This window comes from Cornus florida, unplaced genomic scaffold, assembly GCF_030987335.1.
Source record: "Cornus florida cultivar Cherokee Brave unplaced genomic scaffold, ASM3098733v1 CherokeeBrave_3.0.0_Hap2_Chr04, whole genome shotgun sequence".
NCBI lineage: Eukaryota > Viridiplantae > Streptophyta > Magnoliopsida > Cornales > Cornaceae > Cornus > Cornus florida.
In genome coordinates this window covers 70,035,981-70,053,933 of record NW_026775574.1, presented here as the reverse complement: position 1 = coordinate 70,053,933, position 17,953 = coordinate 70,035,981, and the positions used below count along the sequence as shown (strand labels likewise).

The 17,953-nt window shown below is 32.6% G+C and overlaps 1 protein-coding gene and 1 pseudogene across 1 annotated transcript; both read right to left on the bottom strand.

The window, feature by feature from the left end:
* Window positions 1-2,161: 2,161 nt before the first annotated feature.
* On the bottom strand, window positions 2,162-11,439 carry LOC132305082 (cell division cycle 20.2, cofactor of APC complex-like; annotated as a pseudogene).
* Window positions 10,302-13,400, bottom strand: LOC132305081 (cell division cycle 20.2, cofactor of APC complex-like; the record flags this gene model as incomplete). The annotated part of the gene is made up of 3 exons (XM_059802765.1): window positions 10,302-11,678; window positions 11,784-12,365; window positions 13,284-13,400. Coding segments are annotated over 3 exons (837 nt in total), but the record flags the coding sequence as incomplete, so codon positions are not given.
* Between the last annotated feature and the right edge of the window lie 4,553 nt (window positions 13,401-17,953).

Sequence of the window (17,953 nt, the reverse complement as noted above, 5' to 3'; positions counted from 1 at the left end):
AATTAACATCAACCTTCGCAATAGCACGAATCATTGTAAAATAGGGCTATTGGTCGGGTAAGTCGAACCACTGGGACTGCGCTAGTCTATGGCAACCTAAGAGTCTAGAATTGTTCTTAGAATGATAAAGGGTAATAAGGGTTTGTTTGATAGTCACTAAACTAGGAATTCAAAGTGCATAAAACAATAGTGTGCTAGGAAGTAAAGAGATAGAACAATAGAGAAGAGACTAGGGAATTGACTTCACCACAAGCCATATAAACATGCCTAATTGCAATTAACTTGGGGAACAAAGTATACATGCAACCGTGATATGTAGAAATGTAAGACAACTACAATATCTTCAAGAAGTTCACACATTCAAGAATTAAGTATAATCCATCCAAGGTTGGCATAAGTCATCTATCTAAATTAGGGTATAGAATGAAGTATCCTTCCTAAGCTATGAACTATCAAAGTCCTCAATTTGCGTGGTAAGTGCACATGAAGTCAAGAACTAAGCCATAATCCATCAAAGGTTTCCTTAAGCCATGGAATATCAAATTTCTTAAACAACATGCCATTAAAACCATTGTATAATCTCATCTTCATTCTCACTATAAAGATGTAAGTAGCATAATCATGAAGAAACAATTTCTAAGACAAGATAAGAGTCTCTACAAGATTAAATATAGAATGAAACACAAATACATCAAAGTATATCTCTAGATTGGACAACTTGTTACATAAATGCAAAGTTCCCCAAACATAAACACAATTAATACATATTTACTTGACAAGGGTTACATCAACTCCCTAAGAAGAGGTTTAGTTACCCATGGTAGCTCTAGATGAAGGAGGAAGCAAGGCCTCCAACTCTATTTTCGTGCTCCCTTGTGTTGGCTTGAAGAACTCCTCTTTCTTGCTCTCTTCTCTCTCCTCTATCTTCTCAAAATGAAGCTTATCCCATTCTGTGGCTTTGCTTCCCTCTTATCTAGATCAAGACCCCAACCAAGGCTCTCTCTCCTCCCTCCCAAAAACATTTCCAACCACTCCATAAAGAAGGTAAGTAGAAATGAGAAACCCAATGCACAAGTGGCTGAAATGAGCCATTTCCGAAGTGCAATCTGCCTGAATTTCGAGTACTCGAAATAGGGCCTCGAGCACTCGAAAATGGAGCAGATTGCTCCATGCTTGCTTTGCTTCACCCGGACCTACTTTGGTAAAACAGCCATAACTTTGTGCTCCAAACTCCGAATGATGAACCGTTTGAAGATTTGGAAATCTAATTCAGAGCTCTAAAAACTTTATGTTTTGGTAAAGATCTAATTCTCAAGTCTGGTTGGTCGAAATTGAAGATCAAGGCAGAAACTCATTGCTGCCAGGCAGTTCTGAGTACCTCTAATAAGAAGATCATAACTCTCTGCTCCGAACTCCGAATGACGAACCGCTTGAAGATTTGGAAAGCTGATTCAGACCTCTAAATCTTTCATGTTATGATGGAAGTCCAGTTCTTGAGTTTGCTAGGTCAAAAATGGCGACAAAAGTCAGGTTCCACTGTTGCCAAGCTTCAGCATTGAGCACTTTGCATTCAAAATTTCAACAAAAACATCATTCTTGCTTGTTTTAAGCCAATGAACCTGAAAATAAACAAAAATGCACAAATGAAGATAATCTGCATAATAAAATCAAATAATGGACTTAACTAATGCAATTTAGGGCGCTTGAATATGCAATATTCGCCGCTTATCACAAGCACGAAATACAAGAGAATAAATAAAAATAAATAATAAATACGCTAAAAGAAAAACTAATTAACAAATGATAAATACTCTACTGATAAATCCTCCAAATAAATCCAAAATATAAATAAACCTTCAAATGTTTACAACTTGGGAATTCGTAAATCAAGGACCCCTAAACAATCCCATAAACTGAAATAATGAATCACTAAGACTAAATAATAAAGACAATACTTGGGTCCTACCTTAAGATGATGAAGTTCATCCTTCAGCCACATGTGTCCCCATACAATTTAGACACGTGTCTAAGTTTTTAAATTTCTTAATAATGTTCCGTATCCAATTTTTTACGGGTTAAACTGAAAACCAATATTTTTTTTTTCTTTCCCAATTTAAATTTTTTTTAGAATCCCTCTTTTAGGGTCTCTCTTCTCTCTCCCTCATTGCAAATCTCCATATCCAACATCCATCTGAATACAAACCAACCGAAACTCATAAGTGACACAAAATTGTACCAATCAGAATTTGAAGTATTTACAAAATTCTAATCGTTCTTTTCATATTTTCCACCCATGAGAGAGAGGAAAAAAAAAAATTACCGAGGATGGAAAACATGGATCTAACATTGACAAAAAATACAAATTTTCATATAATTTTTTAATATCCTATTCGTTCCAGTAATATGTTAATCTATATGAATATGAGATTTTCTTACATATATGAATAGGTGTTTTTTTATTAGGTACATTTCTAAATGAATTTAGTAATTTTCCAATTTCATATGGAGGTTGGGTATAGAAACAATGGTGATTGTTTTGGAAAGAAATATATATATGTATATGTATATATATATATATTGGGTTTAATTTAATCCGTAAAAAATGGGTAATGACTATTTTTAAAAAATTTAAAATTTTAGACATGTGTTCAAATGGTATTGAATCACGAGTTGGGAGGATGAACTTCATCCTCCTAGGGAGGACCCAAGTATTATTCATCTTCTAATATCTTTTTTAGTTTAACCTTTATTGTGCATAGAATTAAAAATAATGGAATTGAAAATCAAAACAATTTGAAGTACTGCCATGATCAGAATCTTACAATTATTGCATACCATAAAAGAGAGAAAAATGGCAAATAAAATTGTGATAATTGATCATTGAAGACCGTATTAAAATGGTGATGGGTGATCTTCACTCAATTTCTATATGAAATCTTTCGTTTTACTAACTCAATTAAAACGAGACATCTCATATTAAAATTGGGGGTTTCAAACTTTATAATCAAATCAATGTGCTAGGAATTCTTACCTTTATTTTCACCTTCTTTAGTTGTTGTTATTTTCTATATCACAATTTTTGACCAATTTAGTTTTTGTTGTTTCTCCTAGGGTAATCTATTATAGCCTAGTGGTATTTTATCTCCCTTCTGTTTGGTTTAAGTCCTTCAAAAGAAATATAAAAACTGCAGTAGAAAATATATTTAACAAAAAAAAAAAAAATCAGTTTTAACTACCGGATTAAATGGAGTTTGATTTAGAAGTGAGGACTGAAAATATTAAATGAAGGTGGGTCAAAATTTCATAAGCATATGGCTATAAAAATTCACAGTAATGAGAATCAAATGTCATAAACAGAGACATTTTGATCATCAGTTGTACTTTGAAGAGAACTGAATTGACATCCCTGAATCATACAAATACATGGGAATGAGTTTCTTTTCTTGCACAAGTATGATCACTGTTTGGATCCCATGAGATTGTTTTCATTTCCTATATAGTGGCATATATATATATATATATATACATTAAAATTGCATGTAAACAAAATTGAACTATTTCACATATGAACGACTTTGTCTTCTAAAGAAGACTCTATATAGTGCTTTACAAATCACTCGTACAAAACACCCACAATTTTGAAGGACTTCTTCACACAGCTTGTAGAGGGGGCTTCAGATGAGAGTATAATCAAGATGAAACGCTTCTAAACTTTCGGCACAATCACTTGCTTCAACAGAATTTGTAATAGAATGGACGAAGTGAGACTCTCTTGCTGTTTGAGAGCTTGATCGTGAATCTCTCTGTTCAATTCAATCTTTTCCCAGAATTGGAGGTGGAATTTTCAGTTCTATATCTTTAATAAATCAACGCATTAAGCCCTCTGAGATTTCTGCAAAAAGATATGTTTCAAATTGCAGACAAGATATATATATATATATATATATATATATATATATATATATATATATGAATGCACTGCCAGCGATAACATTACAAAATGGTCGTTAGAGACAACTGACAAGGGATAGGAATTGAGAAATGCAGTGCCCTAAGAGGGAAAGAATTTCAACTGCTAGAAAGACTTGGTAAGACCAGAATGCCTCTTTGGCTGAAAATAATTTTCTCAAAAAGATTTGAAATGATGGATTACTAAATATACTCTTCAACAGAAAATGGTACGGACTCGATTCAAAGATAATTTTTACATCAAGTTTGAGATATGGGATCAAACCATTTTTGCCAATAAAAGAACAACTCAGAAAAATGAGGCCTAACGAAGGCACCCGTGAGGAGAGGTAGATTGATTTGCATAGATGGCAAGAGAAAGAGAGGTCGACCAAAACAAACATCGAATGAAGTGATAAGAAATGATTTTGAAAAATTAGGTTTAGTAGGAGACATAGCTTGTGATAGAAAAGAGTGGAAAAAGAGAATCCGTGTGGTTGATCCCGTGTGTAGGATAAAGGCAAGGATGATGATGATAACGACAACTACTTAACAATGAAGGCTTGTAGCTATGGGCATAATATACTGGTTGCTTTTAAATAGGAACCTTAACTTCAAAACAAAAGCAAAAAAAAATAAAGATGGATCCATTTTTTTTTTATTAAAAACTGGTCATCAGTTTGCATAAAACAAAAACATAATAACATTAGTCGTACCTTAAATAAAGCTAATTTTTAGCTAACTTCCTCACAAACCCAATGGAGCATGTACCAAGAAAAATGCCTTTTAATCGCCCATTCCAGGTACAAACTCTTCATCTGAAGCTGGCAAGAATAGGAAATGATTTGGAAGCATGCTTGGCCAATTTAGGAGTTCCAAGCACGTTCCAAAATCTTAGTGTCGCATCTGCTGCTGCGGATGCAACTGTATACCCATCTGGACTCTGAAATGCATCCATCAAGAAAGGGGAATCAAAAAATAGAAATAACTATTATTCACAAAACAAGAACATGACTAAAGAATATTGATTTATTGATGACCAATATTACCTGAGCCATATGAAGAACTCTTGATGTATGACCATAAAGCTCTGTAATCTTGTCCATAGAAGGATAATTCCATAGGGTGAGTTGGTTATCATCGAAGCCATGAGAGCTCAGAAGCTCAGATTCATGTCTGCTCCAAAGCAAGCAACAGACCTGTGAACCTGTATTTACTGAGTTCAGGCATGATCCAGTGTTGGTGTTCCAAAACTTTATGGAATGATCTCCTACACCACCACCGGAGGCAAGCAGATTACTCTGGAAAGGACACCAGGAAAGAGCTTTAACAGCGGCTCTGTGGTCTTCTAGTCAGTGAATCCCTCGGTTGGCAGAATTTGTAGAGGTCATAGAGATATTCCATACGTAGAGGAGATTGTCATTCCCCCCGCTTGCTAGTTGCTGGCCTGATGCAGACCATTTCAGTCCACAAACCTCTCGATAGTGACCCCTATATGTTCCAACATTGTGGGATCTTATTCTTATATCATTGTTTATGATCAAACTGTTCATTCCCCCCGTTGTCAGTATGTGATTGTTCCAATCAAGAGAACCAACCCTTGAACTATGCCCGTCTTGCAAAGTCCTCAGCTGTTCAGAAAAACCAAGCAAATTAGAGTACAGGATGGAGAGGTGGCACCAGAAAAATCAAAGCTAATGCCTAGATCATGAGAAATGTGACAATTTGCAATAAATACATTTCATTTCACTCCAAATAAAGAATATAAAACTCTTAGTTCTAATATTTGTTTTCTAAAATATAGGCCAACTATACAAGCCATAATCCTTCAAACATGTTCACTTTATGCATTATATCACTATAATAAAATCTTCAATGATACATGCCTCATTCAACCTTGCACTTCACCACTAAACTGGACTTTGTTCTCTTCCAAACTAAAAAAAGGTAAAAGAAACTACCAACTTTATCAGAACTTAAATGGGATATAAAAATGCATCTTGTGTTGCATTTAAAGATACTTTTTTCTTTAAGTTTTTCTTTTTCCACACAAAATGCAGTTAGAGAAACTGACAGAAGCCCAATTTCTTCTTAGCACCTACATATCATGGAAAACATGAGTTCATGAAATATCAAAGACCAGAGTTCCTGGAAAGTAAGAGGTTGAAAGTTTTGTTCCTCCAACCACTCGGGGTGTGAGTGCCTCTATTCTTTATTTTTAGGCTTTTTCCTCTCTGATTTAAATTTTCTTTCAGCGCGAATGTGTTTTGAATCTTATTGTTTATCATCTCCTTTTTTGTAATAAAATTTTTCTTTATTGACCAGGGTTTCTTACAACTAGTCAAAAATGCTTGTCATCTTTTTTTAACAGAACAACATTAAAAAAGAATGCCAACTTTTCACCATGCCTCATCTAATTACTTACAATAATATGTTCAAAGAAACAAAAGCATAAATGATCAATAAAATAGAAAAAACGAAAGCATAATTAAAAGAAACTCTTACCATCCGACAAGATGAAGGGTCCAACAGCTGGATGTGGGAATTACTTAAACCAACAGCAAGATGTACTCCATCCGGCGCCCATCTGACACTTGTCACATGCCCAATTTCCTCATCAATCACAACAAGTGCAGAAGTAGCGCCATTAGCAGCATTCCACAAATATACTGAATTCCCAAGAGCGATAGCGACAATGTTACTGCTACTCCAATCCAGTAAATTCAAATAAAACTCATCTAGGAGCTCAGAAGCAACAAGAATCCTTTCCGGAGACTGTTAAATTACCAAACAAACACATGTCAACAAGAAAGCAATCAATCCAAAACACAAATCAGAATGAGAGCTTAGCAACAAGAAGAAGAAAAAGGAAAGAAAGAAAACCCACTTGGGGAATATATGTCCTAGACTTGTTCTTAAAAGCAAGGATCCTCTTCCTGTAAGCTTCTTTGGCTGGAGAGCATGGTGTTGGGCTTTCCTTTCTTACCATCCCACTGTTGAGCATGTAATGTGCAAAATCAAAATCCATTGCAGATCGGTTGGGAATAAACCTATCCAGCTGCCATCCCAAAAGAACAAGATTAGTGTGAATTTGCAAAAAGAGAAGCCTATTGCGATGACAAAAGAAGGCAGGCAAATATAAAAAAAAAAAAAAAAGTATATATATTTTGAAATCTAATATTTTCTTTATGTGGAACACAAAAACAAAACCTGAAACTGTCGTTACTGTCTTCTACAACTATTTTGGTTCCTTTCGAGTAAAAATTCTTTGTAATCCAAGACAATAAGACATATGATAATATTACATTATTATCTCTTTTCCTCACTTAGAAACCTAACAACTGGAGAAATGAAAATGCTTACCGGTTCACCTTATAGCCTGTTGGCTTATGGTTTGAATTATAAACCCACTGGTCAAGGTTCGAGACTGGTATATATAGAAAGGAAGCTATATGAGAAGTCACAGATGTTAGATTGTGAATCTTTTGGTCATTCTACCCAATCTTGCTCTTCTAAGCCCACTAGTAAGCATACACAAAAATGGAGAATGAAGGAGGACGGCTAGACCTAATTCGAATTAGTGGGAGGAAGTTATAAGGGAAAAAGGGAGAAGTGTTGTGGATCCCCCCAATGAGGAATTGTGAAAGGAAAGCCCTAAAATGGCTATACCTATTGCTTCATTATCAAATATATTTGAATTCCCTTCTTCTTTTGAGGTGTCTCTGATCACAATCTCATTGCACCTCTCTCAAGAGATTATGGGACCTATTGATTATTTGAACTTTATTGGGTTTGTTTCTCTGAATAAAGAAAGAACTACGTAAATCCAAATTTATACAAATAGAAACAAAAACATATTGAGTGTGTTTTCCCTGAATCTTCATGTTGAATCCCATGGAAATCCAAACCAAGAAACCTACAGGACCATGACTTAAAAAATTATCTAATGATGTAAAAAATTCTAGTCGTGCAGAATCTATACAAGTTGAACAAATAAACCCTAAATTTCTGAAAACTCATAATCATAGACAATAAATCATCAAATATGCTAAAGAAACCCTCACGTGAAACAAAATCAAAATCCAAGAAATTAATGGGAACATCAACCACAAAAATCTAAAGATATTGCAAACAATACTAGATATCGTCTACAAAAAAAAAAAAAACAAAGAAACATTCAAACATTAGAGGAAGAAACCGTAGTTCACAGTAAATCCAAAAGTCCAAGAAATTCACGAAGACAAACAAAAGAAAGAAAATCAAAAGGAATTCGATACAAAAGCTAAAAGAATTTATACTTTTCTCGTTTTCTTGAATTCATTGCAACGAAACAGAAAGCCGAAAATTTCAATTGGTTGGCGAACATACATAAACACACATAAGCAGATGGAAACACATACTTTTTCGCACAAATTTTACCTTCGAAGTTTCTGATCGGAGAGAGGGAATCGCGACGTTTTTGTGTCCAATTCCTGAATCCAAAATTGATGTTTTAGGAACAGAATATATATATATATATATATATATATATATATATATATATATATATATGGATCGAAATTGTATAAAAATAAAGTAGAAATCCCAGCAAAACGATGAACAAGACCAGAAAGAGAGAGAGAGAGAGAGCAGGAGAGCGCTGATGAATGAGTTGGGTTTAAGAGAAAATTAGCAAATTGTGAGTAGGGTTTTTTTGCGCGAAAATATTTGATTTCAGCAAATATTGCAACGGCCGAAAGCTACTCATAAAGGCGGTTGAACCGCCTTCAATTTATATTATTATTATTACTATTAGAGTAGTGAAAAAAAAATTCTCAACTATGGTTGAATTTATAAATAACCCACTCGAGAAATAAATTAAAGTAAATAATTTAATTAATATTTAGATATGATCATTGAAGAAAAAAATTTATTTAAATAAGAGAAAAGATAATAAAAATTATTTATAAAAAATGACAAGTTTAATGCAAGGGTAAAACAGTCTTTTGAAATGGATTTATCTTTAATGGTAACAAATCATTGAGGGCAATTCTTACTTCAATGGAGTTATTTGCAAAAGGATAATAGTTTGAGAGAGTTATTTGTTATTGTTATTATTTGGATAATGCTACAAAGAGATAAATTATTACATTTTGATAAATAAATAAGAAAAAACATCACACAAACACCGTAGTGGATATTGAAATGATCTTATTGTAAAAAATTTATTCCATGATGTTGCTTTAGTAGGAAAAGATTTAACCTTGTGCCTCATAAACTATCAACTTAGAGGAGGGTGTATTGAGTACCAACCAAAAAAAATTTACCAAAATTGTCAAATGTGATAGTTTAATTTGATCAAATAAATTAAGAGAAAAAATTTGAAAGTTTGATAATCTATCATAAATGATTTTGGTACGAAATTTGGACTGACAATTCTTTTTCACTATATGTTTCAAATTTCTTACATTCTTTGGAATAATAGGAGATGTTAATACGTTATAGCATGATTTTATGTTTTTTCAAGGTAAGAAAACTTTCGTTAGAACAGATTAAAGGTAATTACAATCTCTAATTGCCATCTCAAGTAGGAAAAATATCGAAATAACAAATCGTGACTCTATGCCAAAAAAAAAAAATTCAATTCCTGGTTATATGATGGAAGTTAAATAAACCTTTTTTCTTTTCTTTTCTTTTCTTTTTTTTTTTTTTTTTTTTTTTGGTATTTTAGAAATTTACTTAGCTAAAAATTAATGATATTGTTTTCTGTTTTTTTGCATCATATGATTAAGATTAACCTATCTTCCAATAGCTTTTTTAGTTTAACTTTTATTGTGCGTAGAATTAGAAATAATAGAATTGAAAATCAAAACAATTTGAAGTCCGCCATGATCAGAATCTCACAATTATTGCATACCATAAAAGAGAGAAAAATGGCAAATAAAATTGTGATAGTCGATGGGTGATCTTCACTCAATCAAATCAACGTGTTAGGAATTCTAACTGTGTATAAATTATTATCTATAAGCAGAACCTTGAGATGTTTTTCACTTCTTGCATGTTGCTTGGGATGAATTTCTTTAAATTAACATTGTTTGTTGCTTGGGACATAAGCTATAAGTAAGACGCAAAAAACCGAGCCGAGCTTGAGTGTTTTTGGGCTCAACTCGAGATCGTGACAAACTTGAAAAGTCAAATTTAAACTCTGCTTGTTGAATAACAGAAGTCGTATTATTTCGATTTGAGTCTGTATTCAAGATCATTTTGGCTCGTTCAAAAACTTATAAACATGTTCACAAGATATATTCATAAAATATACAAGTTGAGTTGAACCTAATATTGCTAAAGATTAACTCATTTATTAAACGAGTCTAGATATCAAACTTGGCTTGTTTACTTAAGAAAACAAGCAATAAAAGAATTACACAACTCTTTTCTTCACACAGTCACAGTGTTCTATCTCACAGAGTACAAACTCACACTGTTTTTCCACTAAAACTAAAGGTCAATCGTGCTTTACAAAAACAAAAAAAAAAAAAAAGGATAAAGATCTGCAGCAGATGTGAAATCGCAGAGAAGAGGATTTGAAGTACTTCACAGCTTGTGATGAGAGTATAATAAAGATGAAACGCTTCTAAAATTTCGGCACAATCACTTGCTTCAGCAGACTTTGGAATAGACTGGATATAAGTGAGATTCTCTTGCTGTTAAAGATCAATATCACCCAAAAATAGAGCTTTGAAACTTGAACGAGGGTTTTTCTGTTCAATTCGATCTTTACAGAATTTGAGGGAATGTAATTTTCAGTTCTAGATCTTTTATAAATCAACACATTAAGCTCTTTGACATTTCTGCAAAAACATCTGTTTTAAATTGCAGCTGATATATATATATATACATATATATGTATATGTATGTATGAATGCACAGCCAATGATAACATTTCAAAATCGCTGTTAGAGATAACTGACACGGGATAGGAATAGAGAAATGCAATGCCCTGAGGGGGAAAGAATTTCAACTGCAAGAAAGACTTAAAAAGACCAGAATGCCTCTTTGGCAGAAAATAATTATCCTCTATAACAGAAAATGGACTCTTTCAAAGGTAATTTTTAATTCAAGTTTGAGATATGGGATCAAAAGAACAAATCAGAAAATTGAGGGGCAATCAAAACTAACATGGAATGAAGTGATAAGAAATGATTTTAAAAAATTAAGTTTAGTAGGAGATGTACCTTATGATAGAAAATAGTGGAAAAGGAATCCATGTGGTCGATCCCAATTGTAGGATAAAGGCATGGATGGTGACGATGGCTTAAAAATGAAGGCTTGTAGATATGGGGCTAATGTATTGGTTGGCAGTTGCTCTTAAATGGGAACCTTAACTTCATATCAAAAGCAAAGAATAAAGTATGATCCATATTTTCTTATTAAAAACTGGGCTGATTTTGTGTAAATTAAGAACTGAATAAACTTTCAACATACCTTAAATATGCAAACTTCTTTATTCATTTTTTATCCCCTTGAATAATTTTTAGCCAATTTCGTCACAAATCCAATGGAGCATGTACCAAGAAAAATGCTTTTAATCACCCATTCCAGGTACAGCCTCTTCATCTGACGCGGGCGAGATTAACAAATGGTTCTGGCTTTGTTTTGGCAGCATTCACGGCCAATTTAGGAGTTCCAAGCACGTTCCACAATAGCGTCTCATTCGCTGCTGCAGATGCAACTGTACACCCATCTGGACTCTGAAATGCATCCATCAAGAAAGGGGAGTGAAAAAAATAGAAAACCTATTATTCATAAAACAAGAACAGGACTAAAGCATATGATTTATTGATGACCCAACTCACTTGAGCCATATGAAGAACTCTTGATGTATGACCATAAAGTTCTATAATCTTGACCATAGAAGGATACTTCCATAGGGTAAGTTGGTTATCATTGAAGCCATGAGAGCTCATAAGCTCACGTTCATGTTTGCTCCAAAGCAAGCAACAGACCTGTGAACCTGTATTTACTGAGTTCAGGCGTGATCCAGTGTTGGTGTTCCAAAATTTTATGCACTGGTCTCCTACACCACCACCGGAGGCAAGCAGATTACTCTGGAAAGGACACCAGGAAAGAGCTTTCACAGTGTCTCTGTGGTCTTTTAGGCAGTGAATCCACTGATTGGCAGAATTTGTAGAGGTCATAGAGATATGCCATATGTAGAGGAGACTGTCCTTCCCCCCACTTGCTAGTTGCTGGCCTGATGCAGACCATTTCAGTCCGCAAACCTCTTGACAATGTCCCCTATATGTTCCAACATTGCTGGATCTTATTCTTACATCATTGTTTATGATCAAACTGTCCATTCCCCCAGTTGTAAGGATGTGATTGTTCCAATCGAGTGAACCAACCCTTGAACTATGCCCGTCATGCAAATTCCTCAGCTGTTCAGAAAAACCAAAGCATGTTAGAGTATAGGATGGAGAGGTGGCACCAGAAAAATTACAAAGCTATAATGCCTAGATCATGAGAAATTAATTTGCAATAAATACATTTCATTTCACTCCAAAATAAAAAATATAAAACTCATAATTCTAAGAATACTGTTTTCTAAAATATATAACAACTTTACAAGCCATAATCCTTCAAACATGTCCACTCTATCCATTATACCAATATAATAAAATCTTCAATGATACATTATTCAACCTTGCAGTTCACCACTATACCTGACTTAGTTCCCTTCCAAACTAAATAGAAGGAAAAAGAAATTACCAACTTTATCAAAAGTTAAATTGGATATAAACGACGCATCATGTTGCATGTAAATATACTTTTTTCTTTTAGTTTTTCTTTTTCCACAAAAAATGCAGGTTTTTTTTTTTTAGAGAAACGTTCAAAAGCCCAATCTTTCCTTAGCACCTAAATATCATTGATAACATGAGTTCATGAAATAACAAAGACCTCTTTTCCTGGAATTGAATATTTCGTTCCACTAACCTCTCAAGGTGTGAGTATGCATTTTCTTTATTGTTAGCCTTTTTCCTCTGGTTTAAATTTTCTTTCACTGAGATCGCGTTTTGAATCTTATTATATACGATCTCATTATTAGTAAAATAATGTTACTTGCCAAAAAAAGGGGACACAAAAAAAAAAAAAAACAATAACAACAAAGACCGGAGTTTCTTACATCTATTCAAAAAAATTTGTCATCCTTTTTTTTTTTTCTTTCACAGAACAACATTCAAATAGAATGCCAACTTTTCACCATGCATCATCTAATTACTTACAATAATAAAACAAAGCATAAATGATCGATAAAATGCAAAAAAAAGAAAACACTTTTTAAAGAAAACTCTTACCATCCGACCAGATGAAGAGTCCCACAGCTGGATGTGGGAATTATTTAAACCAACAGCAAGATGTACTCCATCCGGTGCCCATCTGACACTTGTTACAGGTCCAATTTCTTCATCTGTCACAAGAAGTTCAGAAGCAGACGAATTAGCAGCATTCCACAAATATACTGAATTCCCAACAGCGATAGCGACAATGTTACTGCTACTCCAATCCAGTAAATTCAAATTAAAGTCATCTAAGAGCTTAGGAGCATCAAGAGTCCTTTCTGAAGACTGTTAAATTACCAAACAAACACAAGTCAACAAGAAAGCAATCAATCTAAAAGAAGCTATCACTACACAGCAACCAAAAAAAAAGCAGAGAGGAAGATATAAACACCACAAATCAGAATAAGATTTTAGCAACAAGAAGAAGAAAAAAGGAAAGAAAGAAAACCCACTTGGGGAATATATCTCCTAGACTTGGTGGGTTTGGATTGGTGAACAGATGAGAATGACTCTTGATAACTATCTACTAGAGGAGGCGGTTTGTTCTAAAAGCAAGGATCCTTGTTCTGTGAATCTTTTAGATTAGGGTGGAGGAGGAACCAGGAAACCCCAAAGATGTTAAGATTGTGAATCTTTTGGTCATTCTACCGAATCTTGCTCTTCAAAGCCCACTACTAAGCATAAACAAAAATGGAGAATGAAGGAGAATTTGTCTCCTAGACCTAATTTGAATGAGTGCGAGGGAGTTATAAAGGAAAAAGGGAGAAGTGTTGTGGATCCTCCCAATGAGGAATTGATTAAGGAGAGCTCTAAAATGGCTATACCTATTGCTTCATTGTCAAACATATTTGAATCCCCCTATTCTTTCAAGGTATCTTCAATTGCAACCCCTGAAGAGTTAAGAGCTGTGGTTGCACATGTCTCAAGAGATTATGGGGCCTATTGATTATGAGGTCCAAGGGCCATCTCCCGAAAAAGAAGAGCCCAAAGCAGGGTATTATGATATCAATTCTTTAGCCGAGAGTGTGTCCTGTACCTTATTGAGTGTGTTTCTCTGAATAAGGAAAGAACTACTACAATAGATCGTTATAGATCCAAATTTTAACGAATAAAAATATATATATATATATATATATTGTGTGTTTCTCTGAATCTTCATGTTAAATCCCACTATACAGGAAAATCCAAACCAATAAACCCACAGGACTATGAATTAAAAAATCATATAATCAATACAAGTTGAAGAAATAAACAGTAAATTTCTGAGAATTCATAATCATAGAAAATAGATCAGAATCCTAGAAATTAATGGTAACGTCAACCTCAAAATTCTAAAAAGATTGCAAACAACACTCAACCGTCTACACAAATAGAAAATTTCATAAGAAGAAGAAACCCTAGTTCACAATAAATCCAAAAATCCAAGAAATTCACGAACACATATACCAAATAAATGAAATCAAAAGGAATTCCATACAAAATCTTGAAGAATTTAGACTAAAAACACAAAGCTAAATGTTCATGCAAGCAGATGGAAATACATACGTTTTCACGCGACTTTTTCCTTCGAAGTTTTCGATCGGAGAGAGGAAATCGCAACATTTTCGTACCAATTCCTGTATCCGAAAAAAAAAGTTTCAGAAACAGAATATATACAGATAATATATATATATATATATATATATATATATATATATGATATATCAAATTTGTATAGGAAGAGTAGAAATCCAGCAAAACATGAACAAGACTAAAAGTTAGAGAGAGAGAGAGAAGAAGAGCGTTAATGAAGGAGTTGTGCGTTCGAGAGATTTTTCAGAGAAAAATAGCGAATTGTGACTAGGGTTTTTTGGCTAATAGTGAGTAGGGTGTTTAAGGAAATCTGGCAACGGCTATATAAAATTTGTGACGAAGCGGTTGAACAGCAATGAACCGGTTTTTATTTTAGGTCAACAAAAACCCTTTACATTTAAATTATTATTATTATTATAATAAACTGTTGATTTTATTTTTATTATTATTATTATTAAGTAATGCCTACTAATTATTAAATTATTTTTTATTATATTTTCTCTTAATTAAATTTTTATTATATCATTTATCTTAATTTTATAATTAGTATCAAATGATTATAAAAATGTAAAAAAAATAAATAAATAAATTTGTAACTATCATTTCCTAAAATGATTAACTTATTATCCTCACTTTAAAAAAAAAAAAAAAAAAAAAAAAAATTCGTATAAAAAAATTTCTTCTTTTACAAACAATATTCATCAAAAATTAATAAATTATTGAAATAAAAAATATCTTCTTTTTAATGCAATATATTCATGAAAATTAAGAAATTACTTAAATTGTTTCAAATTTTTCTATTTAAGATTTTTATTTAAATAATTAATTTAAAAAATTAAAAGTAAACTTATGCAAATTTAATGGAGAATATTTCATTAAATTAGTATTAATTTTTTTCATAATTTATTTTAACAAGAAAAATATATTCAGTGTAATTCAATAAAAAAGGGTATTATAGTCATTTAATGAAAGTTTAGGATGTTTTATGCCCAAAACATAATTCACGGATTATTTGTAAATTTAGACATAGTTGAGGAAAGTTTTTTACACTTTACCCTTATTATTATTATTATTATTAAGTAATGCTACTGAGGCGTTGATTTTATGACCGTGGTCATCAACTCTGTTGCACATTTTGAAGGAAATTTTTTTTTATTAATTTACAAAGTATAGTCAGGTTGCCAATTTTGAAGTGATTTCATTGCAAAAACAGCTTAAAATATTATAAAATAAAATTGTTTGAGATGGTCAAATGTGATAATTTAATATGTTCAAATAAAATCAAAAGAAGAAATTTAAAATTTTAGTGGTGTTATTTAGTGCAAATGATTTTTTGTACGAATTTTTTTATAACAATTCCTATACAATTTTTTTTGAAATGGTTAAATATGCGTCTTAATATTTGAATATGATTATGACAAAAAAACAGAAAACTCGTAACAATTGTCATGAGCTCAACATTATAATATCATTACCATCTTCTTCTTCTTCTTTTTCCTTTTTTTCTTTTTAAGGATAAATAAATAAAGAGAGTTTATACCAATAAACCCTTTTTTTTTTTTTTCTTTTTTTTTTTTATCTTTTTGTTGAGATTTCCTTATCCGTGTGATTAAGACCTAGTTTGGTGAGGTGGAATGGAATGTAAAGAAAGTGGAATAGAATAGTTTTTATTCCATTCTTGTGTTTGGTGTCCAATTTTAAACTTGGAATCGTCATTTTCCACCATTCTTGGAGAATGGTCATTCCATCAAAATCATTCCACATTTTCACAAAAAGAATGACCATTCCATTCCAACTTTAGAAAAATACAAACTAAAAAAATATTAAAAAATAAAACCTAACAAATTACAAACCCACGCATCACCATCTTCTCCATCAAACAAACCGTCGGCATCATCACATCCTCTGTCAAACCCACTGCCGGCATCATCACCTCTATCAAACCCACAGTCGGCATCATCACATCCTCTATCAAACCCACCGTCGGCATCATCACCTCTATCAAACTCACTGCCGGTATCATCATCTCCTCTATAAAACCCATCGCCGGCATCATCACCTCCTCCATCAAACCGTCGGCGTCATCATCTCCTCCATTAAACCCACCACCTGATCTTAAACTTCAAAGTGATGGACCAAGACACAATAAAAAATCAAAAGTAGATCTGAAGCTTTTTTGTTTTTTGGTAAGTTAATAAAAATAAATAAATAAAATAAAAAAAGAAGATCCGAAGCTTTTTCGTGATACTTTCCAAATCTGTTTACATAAGCTTTTTCATTATTTTGTGAAAGAATTGCTGAAACCATTCTAGATCCGTCTTCACCCGATCGCACCGAAGTTTGTAAATCGGATCACCATTCTTTCCAAATCGGATCACCATTCTTTCTATCGCCTTTTCTCGCCCCAATCTCTAACACCTCACTTGCCCAGTTTCTACTTTCTCTCTTTATCTATTGTAATACCCCTAATTTTAAAAAGGATATTCCTGGTATTTAATGGTATTTAATTTATTATTTAAGTGCATTTTATTTGATTATGTGTCATTATTTTTTTTATTAGGTGCTTAATTGTTTTCTTTTGTGGTGATTTAATTTATTTCTTTTGTGCTGATTTAATTTATTTAAATGATATTTATTTTTAGTTATTTGATTGAAATTACTTGTTAGTGTTTTAATTATTTAAGTGGCATTAATGGTTTAAGTGTAATTGGTTTAGTTATTTGATTGGAATTACTTGTTAGTGTTTTAATTATTTAATTGGTATTAATGGTTTAAGTGTAATTGGTTTAATTATTCTATGTGTGTCTTATTTTATGTGTGTCTTATTTGGTTTAATTGGGTTTACTAATTATTATTTTGTTCAATTAGATTATTTGTTAAGTATTTAATGGTGAATAGGGTAAATAGGTAAATACATCTAACTAGGGTTTTAATTACAGTATAAATTAGGGTTTTATATTATAACCGTCGTAGGTTTCTACGTTAATTGGATGGGCCGGTTAGGATTGTGAATTGGACTTAAATGAACCTAGGGTTTAGGAAAACTCTATAAGTATAAGGTAGACGTCTGTGTAGGGTTTTTTTTTTAAACAAAGCACACGTTTTGTGGAAGT